The sequence below is a fragment of the Lepisma saccharinum genome, chromosome 18, assembly GCF_977018435.1.
Source record: "Lepisma saccharinum chromosome 18, izLepSacc3.1, whole genome shotgun sequence".
In the NCBI taxonomy this organism is placed as follows: Eukaryota; Metazoa; Arthropoda; class Insecta; order Zygentoma; family Lepismatidae; genus Lepisma; species Lepisma saccharinum.
The window spans coordinates 43,543,243-43,556,908 of NC_139246.1; the positions used below are offsets into that span (position 1 = coordinate 43,543,243).

At 40.3% G+C, this 13,666-nt stretch overlaps 1 protein-coding gene across 1 annotated transcript in view; it reads right to left on the minus strand.

Moving 5' to 3' along the window:
- LOC146002032 (uncharacterized) overlaps positions 1–13,222 on the minus strand; it is a 53,884-nt gene extending 40,662 nt beyond the window's left edge. The window contains exon 1 of the mRNA XM_083139744.1: positions 13,152–13,222. Coding sequence (XP_082995870.1) covers positions 13,152–13,169 — 18 coding nt within the window. The 5' untranslated portion in view covers positions 13,170–13,222. The remainder of the gene's footprint in view (positions 1–13,151) is intronic.
- Between the last annotated feature and the right edge of the window lie 444 nt (positions 13,223–13,666).

Here is a 13,666-nt window from a genome sequence, read left to right on the forward strand (position 1 = left end):
GTTATACACATTATGGATGCGTGAGGGTATCTGTGTATGTGTGTGTCGTCTGACTGCCACACGGAGATATGGGCTCGATTTTCTGGATGGGTGATCTCAGGTGGGAAATTTTCCAGCATGCAGCTACTCTGGTGCTCACTCAGCCTCTGATAAATAGACACCTGAAGCAACCCTGAAGGGTCAAAATAGCCGAAGGTGTCCGAAGTGTGGTGCTGATCTCATCACATAGACCAAACACGTGTTTCTGACTCCACAGTCTTAGGTAAGCTTTGTCCTCCTAATCAACTTAATCATTTTCCATCAGCCTCAATCGGCGTCATCTTTAACAATCGTCACCCATTCACCTCATTCTTTATCTGCCTATCTTTTTTCTTTCGTTTTGCTTTGCTCTACTGTATATCCAACAAATGATATATTTGAGTTAATTTATGAATCACATGTATGCTCCTGGAAATGTGTTAGAAAAGATTCTGGAATTGATTTTTCGATAGATGGCGCCATTGCCTTTATTTGATTGTCTATCTCATAGATTCTTTATGGCAAAGTTCATGTAATGTTTGTTGTTCATAATTTTAGCATCTTGTCCAGTCACATAAACACATGGCACGTCAGAAACCCAAGATGGAGCACAAAACTTTGAGGAAGAGAAATAATCTAGAAAAATTCTTCAAAATGATTTACCCGGAAAATACTAATTTATTCATCAATATATAATCTTGTAACTTCTAAATGATAGTGGTTCAATACGGAGACAATGGTATTATCTTGACATATTTCAGAATGTTTCGACACTGTTATTCAATTTACTTCCATTTGACAACCCATTTTTCAGAAATGTTGCAACCTTCTTTTCCTAAACTTTAAAATGTATTTAATGATATTCCCTGCTTTACTTTGGAGAATAGTAATTAAGGTAACATAATGAATTAATTTGTGTTCCTTTAATGGTACAGGAAAGGAGTGAATGAAGGTAAGATTTCTAGAAAAACGTTTATACTGCGGAGAGTTTGAGTTTGTTGATGTAAGATGGCGTTCTGAAGATTAGTGATGTAATCGTATTCCAGTTCCTAACTGGGTTGTCAGTCTCACATAATATTCAACAACACTTGTAAAGCGAAACTTGCTTCGTCCACTTCTAAACCACTTATTAATGTCCTTTCTCCTCCAGACGCCAGGTGGCAGGTAATGCGTCAACACTCTCACTCTCTCGTAGGTTGCTGATGTTAATAGTCGAATAAACAAGTATCGCGTGCTGATTGAAACAAAGTGAAGTACTGGACTTATACATAAAAGGGTCCTGTAATGCTATTAACTTAGATATCTTTCCGGGAGGTTCTGTAAACAATCGGTTATACAGACTAAGCAATAGAGTTTTGTCTGTGTTCTCTATTTGTGTATGATTAGAACAGCAACACACTTCGGTCACCTTCGACCACTTTGACCCTTCAAGGTTGCTCCAGCTGATTACAAGGCCACAACAATACCACTGCGCCATCGGAGAGGCCTTATTATTATTCAACAAAGTATATGTTCAAAATTCTGATAAAGACACTGACAAACGAAGTAGTAAACATTGAAGAGACATTCCAATAATGTACCGACTCTTTCAGCTACACACCTTTTCCAATAAGGGTCAGCACAAATGGTGCATCGGTTAGAACTGCATGGGCGTAATTGGGACCTAATATTGAGGGTACAGAGTCACACTTAAATAGGGTGCATATAATTTTTTGTCCCGAGAACGGGACCCCCAAGGAGGTCAGTTTACCCCTCCGAAAATTGGAATGGATTGATTTGTTGTTTTAAGTCCACTTATGCACAGTAAGGCTAATCGGGACTGGACCTACAGTTTAAAGTGGGATCCGAACCACTATGTGCCTCCACCGTGAATCGAACCCGGGACCCCTTGATTACAAGGCGACGACGCTACCACTGCGCCATCGGGGAGGCCACTACCCCTCCGAAAAATCGGCTAAGTCTGCTTATAAAATTATTGTTATTATTAATGTAGGCTATTATTTTTACCCACCTAAATAATATATCATGAACAATAAATTAAATATGATCTCCAGTTGTAAAAAAAATATTAATTATTTTAATCTCCATTTGGCTTACATAGAGTATTCTGGTGTTGTGTATTCGAACACACGCAGATCGCACTCAAGATGTCGAATAGACTACTAAAGATCTTAGTTCTTTTTACCATAATCACTCAAATCTAATCTGTCAGGTGGTTTTCTTTGCCTCTGACTTCTTAACACGCTTGACTCTGCTGCTTCACGTCTATCCAAATGCATGTTCCCTCTTGCAGCTTCTTCCACCACTTCATGATTGTCTCCTCTCTTGTGTTCCTTAAACATATCATTCTCGTCTAAATATCTTCCTTCGTGGACTACTGGAGATGAATCATTATTTTTTTTAGCTGTCTTAGCATTCAATTCACCATTAAGTTGATTTCTACTATCATTTTGTCTCACATTCCTCCATTTTATCTGGTTTCCATGTACCAAGTATATGTCCCTGCTCTCCGGACAACTGCACCTTGAACATAGGATGCACCACTGGAATCTCGGTTGGCAAGTTTCACCCAAACTTCGACACCTCCTCTGGTATCCTGACGTTTGTTTTTATCAGGAATAGCCTGCAACCCATCTACATCATCTTTCGGCCTCGGCTCAAATGCATACATCAGTTCAGCAGGCGATTTCAAATTAACGGTGTTTGGAGCCATTCGGATACTATGTAGCACATCTAGAAAAGCGTTATTTAAATCAAAATGCTTGTCATCTCTTCTAGTTTTTCTATAATTTGCATCTCAGAGCACTTTTAATGATTAGAACGTGTCTCTCAGCTTGTCCATTACTAGTCACTTGATAAGCCGGTGAATGCATCAAAGCAATCCCTTGATCTTCACAATATTTCTTGCATTCTGCTGTTTGAAAGGGAGGACCATTATCCGTAACTAAGGTGTATGGCTGATTATACCTCGAACTTAGTCTCGACATAAATCCTTTTACATCCCTGAATGATGTAGAGGATACAACTACACATTCTGGCCATTTAGTAAATGCGTCAACAACGAGAAGCAACACTTTTCCTTGAAAATAGAAGAAATCCATGTGTGCTCTCTCCCACGGCTTAGTTACTTCCTTCCAATCATTGTATTTTTCTTTTTGGTGTCGGGTTTCACAGCATTACAAACATCGCATGATTTTACGTGATCTTCAATGCATTTGTCTATGCCAGGCCACCAATATCTTTCACGCAATAGCAACTTCATTTTAACTATGTCATCGTGATTTCTTTCTCCAAAACTTGCTGCCTCATTGAATTAGGTACAATAACTCTGGAACTCCACATACCGAAATTTGCTCCAACAGGAATAGAATGAAATAAATGTTTATTGATTGATTGATTGATTTGCTTACTTCGCTTTTGTGCCTCTTTTGGCTAATTTGCGAAGATGGGGATGAGTTATGATATAATGAAATTGATGAATGGACACTCACAATCACCAAGCCCAGGCCAGCATTCGAATCCGCGACCTCTGGCGTCGTAGCGCGATGTGCTAACCACTCCGCCACGGGGCCGGCAGAACCCTTTATTGCAAGGCCACTGGGGATGCTCCGGATGGCCTATATCAAGAAAAGCTTTTTTCACTATAGTTGTCCTCCTACAAACACACACTGCCATTTTCATGCGCTGGGGGAGGGGCGGAAATTATTTTCGGGGCGCCTTTCCCCATAATTCCACGTACAGCGGAATGTACAAGTATTGCTGGGCAAATTGTCAATGACTATTTTCATTGTTTATGTGTGCTGGTGCAGAAATTGTGAGCAGCACGTTTGCCTTCATCTTTCAAACCTTGAAGTTCTCATTGCGCAAAACAAACAGACTAAGGCTGATAATAGACAAGTTGCTTCTTAATACTTATGCATCCCACTATACCACGTAATCAGTACGGTGAAATATGCATAACACCTGAGATCCCTACTGGGTCTGCAATAATCAAGAACTACATATGTTAATTTCCTACACTCTCCAACCACGTTAGTGAAGAGCTTGGGAACGATGAACGCCCAAACAGGATCCGAACCTGAAGACTCGGTCTGTTTGCTTCGGAGATGAATGTGCCGGATGTAGGTAGCCGTAAGTGATTCCTTTGCGTGGAGCATTTTCGCAAATTAGACAAAGTGATGGATCGTGGCCTCCTCCTGCTGCAGAGGTCCGACCTGTGCGTCGGCGCTGGCTGGCGATTTGTCTTCTCGCCGATAGCTCGTGCACTTTCGCCAAGACTGGCGGGAGGCTTCGTCTCTTGTATTCGTCACGATCAAACGGTTATCTGGAAGGGAAAGGTCGCCAGCGGAGGTCGGCGTCGAGTGACTTGCATATTTCCCGAAACCTGCCCTTACGGAGGAATAGCTTTCGATTCATTCCGTATGTACGAGACGAGAGAGGCTGACTCATGTTGACGTTACGGAAACATGTGTGCAATGGTGCCACGTTCCAGCGAGACTAATCAGCTACCTGTTTCAGACGGACGGACAGATGTGATCGCACACTAGTTCTAACTAGTGAAATACACTACGATGGTTATGGTTGAATCCTTGATATGAACTCATACCTGATGGTTTAAGTATCCGGAACATCGGTATGAAGACCGTCTTTTTCGTAGCACGGCCGAACCATATATTGGTACACTTCGCGATGCAAGTGTGAATAAGACCTTTTTCTGGGCGGTCATGTTCCCCTCAATAACCTTCTGAAGGCCCTCTAAGATGTCCCAGAGGTGGTTAATCAATGACACAGGTATGAGTTCATATCAAGTAACCTAACTATTACCATCGTAGTGTCGAAAATAAAGGAGGAGGGGTACGACCACTTTGTGACCACCCTGTACTTCCGCCTTGTCTGATGTAACTCTTCCAGAGACGGTACCAATTTCTCCTATACTCTATCCCGGCGAATCTCTAGAGCAAGGACGCACATAGAGGCCATAAAGGGGAGGAAATCAAGTGGGCAGAGGAAAGCAGTACACGCTGCTGCAAAGACTGGTAACTGCATTCGCTTTCCCCTTTCCAAGCAATCTTCTTCCTCTCACGTGTTCATTGGTGGAGCCGTCTCGCGTCACTACTTGCGCAGAGACTTTCTTTCGTTCGCCTGCTCCAGAGATTCCTGGGACAGACTGTAGAAGTCATCTCAATCAGACATTGGTATGCATCCTACAACTATAAAACAGCGATTTACCCATAGTCTCCTCAATAATAATAATAATAAAAATAAGTACATTGGAAACGTGAAAACACTGGCGCGAATTCAAATGTCGCAGGTTGACAAGATTGACATAAATGACATTTTATTAAACTTTTGGCCTCCCCGATCGCGCAGTGATAGCGTCGTCGCCTTGTAATCAAGAGGTTCCGGGTTCGATACCCGGTGGAGGCACATAGTGTTTCGGATCCCACTTTAAACCGTAGATCCAGTCCTGATTAGCCATAATGTGCATAAAGTGGACTTAAAACACAAAATCAATCAATCATTATTCAACTTTTCTGAAACTTGACAACCCACACATCGATCGATATTGAGTGAACATTGTATCCAGTTGGGATAGAATCCAGGGATCACACAGTTCCTAGGTTCGCAGTCCTGCTGCGAGTATGGGTGTTTGTGAACCTCCTTCCATCAATTTCATCTAATCAACATTCAATGTCTTGGTCGCGATTAGCCTCAAATTGCAGAAAAGACACGCTACTTAACAAAACTACAACCTTAACTGTCCACCAAAAAATCGATTTATTCACGTTCAGTGATCTAGCATTGATACAAAGAACATCACATAAGTTTTAAAAATGTAAAATATAGCACGGACTATTGAAAAGGAAGCCGTAAATTTTCTTGAGTACACTACTGTCCACGCCCACACACCTCAATACTCGACACATGTAATCAGACACTTTCGTAAGGCTGGTCGACTTACAACAGACCGAGGCGAAACTATGCACGCCATTGAGAAAACGTCCCAGTCCGAGCGACACGTGCAGCTTGTTACGTTGCTTCGGTTTCGAAGTCTGGATTTACTTATGATAGTTTCCAAGCGACGCTTGTGATTTCCGTCTAAATGTTCCCTTGTAAGATCTCTGAGTATGTGGCCCACTTGATTCTGGACTTGTATATTTATGTAAAGTTGCTCACACGTGTAACATTAACGTTGGAAAAGAACAGTTTGCAAGGAAACTTAGGAAGCATCTTGGAATGTTTGTACCGTTATGGGTTTACCTGCACTTTGAATGGTGAAAATGGAGACATGAAACCTGGTACTCACGATCTAGATTTTAACACGGAGAGGTAAGGCGACGAAAGATGTCGTATTTCCTTACCTTATCTACTAAACTCTTCCTGCTTATCAGTGGCATCTAATGAATACCTCCGAACAAAAGGTTGTAGGACAGGCTGTAACAAAACGACCTCGAGGTTGCAACCCTGATCAAGTGAGCTTCAAAACGCCATTTTCTTTTTGAGATGGCTTCTCCTTCACACACTTGCATCAGTGAAGGGCAGTGGTTTCTTGCCCTCTGGAAGCCTACGACATAGAAATTCTCAGGAAAATGAAAATTCAATATGCATGCTTATCAAAAAATAACAAAGTGAGAATATCATTTGACCCCAAATCACAAAATCATTTTCATCACGACCATGCATCTTCCCACAAAAGTATTTTGTTAATGGGAAAATTTGAAGTATACACTTTAATTATTACCCAGATTTGGCTCCCTCCGGCTACTGTCTCTTTCCAAAATTTAACTCATCCACGCTGTGAGCGTTTCTCATCCAATCAAGAGGCGATTGTAGCTGTAGCACTGTATGGTACAAACTTTACCGAAAACCTCTTTCGGGACAGGGCAATGGAATAATGGAGCATGCCTGGAATAAATGTATGGATCTTAAGGGAGATTATGTGAAAAGATAAAAATAATTTTGAAGTTATAAATTTTGTTTTTCATTGTTATGCTGAGAACTTTCCAGACTACCCTCGCAGATATGTGTAGAGATAAATTAAGCACAATAATGACATATTGTTCTGCCAGAAATTGTAGGTGTGAGTTTGCGAAATTAAACATTTTAATTTAATTACGTACATTCCTTCTCTCAAAATCTCTAGAACGGAAGATGAAACAATTTCGTGCCGCAAAAATAGCAAATAAAACATGTGTGATGTTACAAAGTTAGTAATTGGTGAAGTGAATAATAATAATAATAATAATAATAATAATAATAATAACAGGCAAGAGAAAATAAATGCAGGATAAGATAAGAAAGTGTGCGATGGGAAATTATTATTATATTTCTCCGATTGTCACTCATCTCTATTTCTGCATTAATTTCAGCGATATTTCCTGCATTAATATGAACATTATTTGTTATGATTTTTGTTATTTAGCATCGCTTTTCTGCCACTTTTGGCTAATTGAGACGAAGAAGATGAGTGATGATGTAATGAAATTGATGAAGGGAAAATCACAAATGACACTCATACCCTGGCCAGGATTCGAATCTGGAACCCTTATGCTAACCACTCCGCCGTGGAAATTGACAGTAATATGAACTTGGTTAATAAATATTTACAGCTAATATTCATAGCACAATCTAATTGTTTTTAGTTCAAACATACAACAATTTCTTAATTTGCAACCTGCACCCAAGTTCATACTATGTATGTGATAGAAATTAGGCACAGTTGCACTGAAACATGGTTGGTAATGAAAATAATTGTTGGCATTCCTAAACCCGAAGGTTCATTGGAGCAACAACCTGTCTTCTCCATCTGTCCCTTCAAGAACCCTATAAACTTTTCTGTCCTCTCCATGCTCTCCACATGGCCTGCCCATTCAAGGTCTCCTTGATTTAATTAATTGTAATAATATCAAAGAATGGATATAGATTATGGAGTTCAGTATTGTGTAACGTTCTCTACTTTTCGGTTGTTTGAGGTCATTATAAAAATATTTGTCTTAAGATTTTTTAAATTCATATTTTACATCTCTCTTTTAGTGTAAACAACCACGCTTCACAAACTTTTAGAGACCGGAGACTCGCGCCCGTGTATTCTAATTTTAGCCGGCGCCATTTCTAGCGCGCGCTTTTGAAATTTGCCGCGAAGTACAACAAAAATCTTAACTCAAGAACTAATTGACGTAAAGATATGAATTTGTTTTTTTCTTTTCCTTAAAGACATGGCTTTTAGCGCAGATAAAATTTACATGGTGTCTCTCAATAATGAGTGTTAAAAAAAAGAAGAAGAAGAAAGTTGAATTATCTTTTTAATTACATTCGGCTCGCCCCTGTGTCCCCTCAATACACCGAAGTAAAAGAAAAAAATGTAGTATGTAGCGGTGGTACATTCCTACAACCGTCCGAAGGTTCGTTGAAATGAGACTGATATTCCTTGAGTAAAATAATAATAGCATTATTTAAAGCGGCAGTGTTGCCAGCTTCGGAACAATGCCCGGAATTTCGCTTCTAGAGTCGACCCTCTAGACGCTGGATGGATCACATTTGGAGGGAAGCACGACAAAGGACCAATCTATGAGGATATATAATGCACGTGCTGCAACTCTTAATTGTCGGATCTTACTTAAAATGTTGGTTTTCACTCATTCTTACATTTAAAACAAAAATTGTTTTTAAAAATGCAGTGGTTGAGAAGTTAGGGTCTTTTATCTTCAATTTATCCCACAGTAACAAAAGGGAAACAAAGGGCTATTTCAAACTGAGCTTGTTAATAATAGTAACAATTGATGTATTATTTTTGTAGTTCGAGTATATAATATCTTTAGACATAGTTTTCAAGAAACAGCGCGTTAAATGCTGCCGTGTGCTAACACGTGGTCGGTAAAAAATTCGACAATCGGGCCTTTGCCCCCGCGTCCCCCATGAATCCATAATGATCGGACGTTACTTAAAATTTTGTTTTATACTCATTCTTGCTTTTAGAATTGAAATGTGTCGAAAAGATGCAATAGTTTAGTAGTTATAGCAACTTTTTATAAATCTATCCCATAATAATTCAAGGGTAACAAAGGGATAAATAGGACTTTTTCAAACTTCAATTGGTAATAATGGTAACAATGGATATATTGTTTTGTAATTCGAGTATGTCATACCTTAGTAAGACAGAGCTGAAATATATGTGTAGTTCGAGAAATGGCGCATCATATCCTGCCACGCGCTGCTGGTGGAAATTTCAATCATCCAGACGCTAAACTACGTTTCTGTTCGTTTGTATGTGGATACTATTGATGCATACGTTACGGAATAGCCGAGAAAAGATTCACACATGGCGAAAGAAGGACGGGCAATAATTGTAGAGAGAAAGGAATGTCAGGGCCTAGGCAAAGTTACCAAACTTTCGTCCATTCTCTTGTAGATGTTTGAGAAGCTGTGAGCGATGGCATCCTTTAACAAGTCTAACAAGTACTCTTTTTTTCCCATTCGCGCAGTTTCGCAATTACTAATTAAAACCGTCACGTTCTCCTCTTCAGAAGTGTACTGGCCATTACAGCTGAGGTGGTTTTCTATTAGGCAGACCAAAAGGTTAAGCTAAAGCAGTTGAAAGACGACTGTTTACAAGGAATAGTGCGCACACACACAGCGTTCGTATTAACGTGAGGATGCCATCCGTCTCAAAGAAAATGGGATTGAAAGTATACAGTATACCATTTGTTAACTACGGAACAAAGTGAATTGAAAAATCATTCGTGTCCCTTAATAGCCCAGTCATCAAAGATTTCCCTGCCGAAAAGTATGCAGCCTTGTGGATTAAAGGACACCATACTGCAACTGATCAACCTCACCGAGCCGACACAACAGCAGGCTGTTTTCAGCTTAAGTTGTCATGGCACCGGGTTCATATTTTACATGTATTAAGTATTCACAATAAACTTGTAGGTAGGAGCTAATAGTCATTTGGTCAAGTTTCCGGTGTTACCAGATCGATACCTCTTTTTTTAGTATGAGTTTTGGTTTTATTAGAATGTAAAAATACTAAGTGTTTCTAAATTGTATCTATGCTTTCATAAGATTTAGTGACATACGTTTGAACCAATGTTCCAAGTGTACTTAGAACCGTAAGGCAATAGTTTGGCTTACTGACTGGTAACATATTTACAAATTGGAATACCCAAGGAATCCTACCCTCCGGAATGAAATCACTAATACACCACTGATAGGGCATCCCCCCCAAAGCAAGAAGTTTAATTCGTACAGTGCACACACATATATTGGGAAAGAAAAAAAGGGGAGAGACAAGCATATAGAAAAGCAGAAAGTAGAAAAATGAATGTAGAAAAAAGGGCCGTGACAGAGGAACACAGAAGCAAGGAGCGAGATAAAGAAAGGAAGTTGAGAGAGAAAGGGGCGCGCGCACACACACACACACGCACACGCACTCAGAGACAGAGAGAGAGATAAGTTTGAAGAGAGATAGGTGAGAGGAAGAGAGAAATACTATTTTCATCCTTTGATGACATTCACCGAAGTTCCCTGATTTAAGTCTCAGCCTGGGCATGGATGATCTTTGTGAATGCCTATGAAATCAATTCCATCTAATCATCATTCATCATCATAGTTGCGATTATCCAAAATTGGCACCAAAGCGACTTAAAATTAAAATGAGTACATTCCTTTCCTTTGAATTCTCCTGAACCTGTATGACGGAACACTAAGGCGTCGCCTGGTAATCAAGGGATCCCGAGTTTCGTTACCCGGTGGAAGCACACGTTGTTCGGATCTCACATTAAACTTTCAATCCCGATTAGCCTTTTGTGCATAAAGTGGACATAAAACCAAACCAAAATGGCGGAACATGGTTCATACATGTAGTAATCGACATTCCATTATAGAGTACTAGAAATCGCACTGCTTCCTGGCTTGGTGACCGAGTGTATTGGGCTTGGTAATTGAGCTGACTGATCATCTTACCACCGAAACTGCTTCGTTCTGAAGTGAGCATGCTTATTTCTTTGTGAGCCTCGTTGCATCAATTGCCTAATCATCTTTCATCCTCATTCAGTGACGCAACCACAGGGGGGCATTTCCCCCCACCCCCAACCTTCAACGGAAGTCAATTCTAATCATTCAAAAAATAAATTGTGGACTTGTATCTCCTTGGTGGCCAAGCACTTTGATGACGATCTCTCTCTTCCAAAGGTTTGGGCTATAGTCTCAGCCCTTGTCTATGTGTCATCTAAATATCAGTCATCCCCATGATCAGGGGTAGAAAAAGGCACCGGACCCTTTTTCTCAGGACCCAGCTTTTTTTTAAAAGAAAATATGGTGCAAAAAAGCTATGAATCCAACTAAGAAAATGCTACACATTTTAAAATATTTAATTTATTGATTAACACAAGATTGGATTAAAAATTAATTCTTGCGGCAGAGTGCCCGTCGCAAAGATGGCTCAACCGATAACAGGAGGCATAACGATGCAATAGATTCTAATATAAGGCCGAATATAGCATATCGTCGCAGATTATAAAATTCGGCTAGCAACAGTGAAAAAAATTAAATGGCATGTTTATTACTTTGATTTAATGATATACGTAAACAGGGTTGTATCCAGAATTTTCCACCTAGGGAGGGTGTAACTTTGTATTTAGGGGTTGTGAGTATAAATTTAGATCCAAAATGAGCATAAACTGAGCCTTTGTAAAAACAAATAGCGGTGTTTAGTAAATTGGGGGGGGTGTTAGGAGGGTGTTGGAGATATGAGGATAAATTAGTGCACGTGATGCAGAAAATACACAAACATTACAAAATACATACTATAATTGTTTTCTTTTTTAAACTAATGAAAATTTCCATAAACGAACCTGAAATATTAAAAAATAATATTTTATTTGACATTGAATTTGAAAATTCAGGCGCCAGGACGACAAGGCACTATATTTTTCTACCCCTGTGAGTGGCTGTAGTACCCGGGATTGGAATTTTCAGTGGAGACTTAACCCCCCCAATATACCTGCATGGAGAGGCTATCGGGTTACCCGGCCTCTAATATGTGGGTACCAGGGAGGAAACAAGAGAGGAAAAGGTGGCAGGAGCGTGGTGTTGTTCACATCATCGACACAAAATTGCCTAGAACATGCCTTCATATGCATTCACGGCATTTTGCAGTGTGCAGGGAGTAGATTTACGTGGGTTTTGATTTAATTTGTTATTCAGCGTCTCTTTCCTGGTTAATCGCGGCGATGAGGATAAGTGATGATGTGATGAAAGTGATGAAGGGATACTCACAAAGGACAACCATGCCCAGGCGGGGATTCGAACCCGAGACCTCTGGCTCCGCAGCGCTCTGAGCTTACCACTCCGCCACGGAGGGTGGCATATATGTTTATATATAAAGTCCTACTGAGCCCATACCGTTATCGATACATCGGCATCTGTGTAGGAAAGTATCCGTTTGAATTTATTTACTGATAACAGCCGATACTTTCACGGTATTTTTGTGTGACTTTTTCCGGACTCTAATTATCCCGAAAATTCTGTAAAATTGTCATTATTTTTATTTTGCACCAGTTTTGTGTGACAAAATAACTGAATTTTTTGATAATGTAAAATGTAATTTAATATTCCGATGTAATTCCAGAATATATTAAAGCAAATATCTCGGTAAATTGATGCATTAGAATACAAAACATATACATATATATAATGCACTTGTTGATTGATTGAATTGATTTGGTTTATTTTACACTTTTAGTTAAATGCGAAGACGAGAGGATGAATGATAAGATGTTGGACAACACGCAACAATTTTCCATAGAGAATTGTACTGGTCATTGGTGCAGACGCCAGAGCCTCGTTAGTCTGAAAAATGCAGTCCAGGGTGTACTACATGGAAGTGAGGTTGATATTCGGTTGTCTTGAGGAGGAGTCACCTCTTACACCCTAGGATGAGTGATGATACAATGTAACTGATGAAGGAACGCTCATAAATATCACCCATGTTCAGGCGTCGAACCCGGGACCACAGGCATCGTAGCGCCTGCTAACGACTCCGCCACGGAGGACTTTGTTGTACTTGTGTGTGGATTATATTATTTTGATGTCTTAGAAGGTCTTACATTCAGAGATTGAACATGTGTACTTACCCCGTTTCGCCAGTCCATATTGTGTCATGAGAAGACGCCGACTGTCGCTTTCACAAGAGACCCCATGCGAATCAGACACCGTTTACGTGGGCCGTCGCCTCGTCCCTTCCCTACTTCAAGGCTAAAATCCTTTGGCATGTCCAATAAGTCTCCTCTCGCCTTCGGGAAAAAGTATCTTCTTCGCAGGCGGAGCCAGCAGACGTTCACTGGACCCGGAGAAAAGGAGAGGAAAGGGGGGGGGGAGTTATGAATGACCCACGTGCTCGAAGATAGAATGGCGCGGAACAACAATGAAAATTGATGGTGCCAGATTCCTCTCACAACTTGTCATTTCGTATTGATTGTATTTTTATCACTTAGAGAGATTAGTTGACGTTGGTAGCCATAATAAGCAGGCACATATCTTCGGGGGAGGCCCCAACCTTACCGAAACGCTCAATCATTAATTTTCTGTGTGACTATGACTATTCTGGAAGTCGACATAAGCAAGTGTGATGCATGGTTTTCATCTTCCC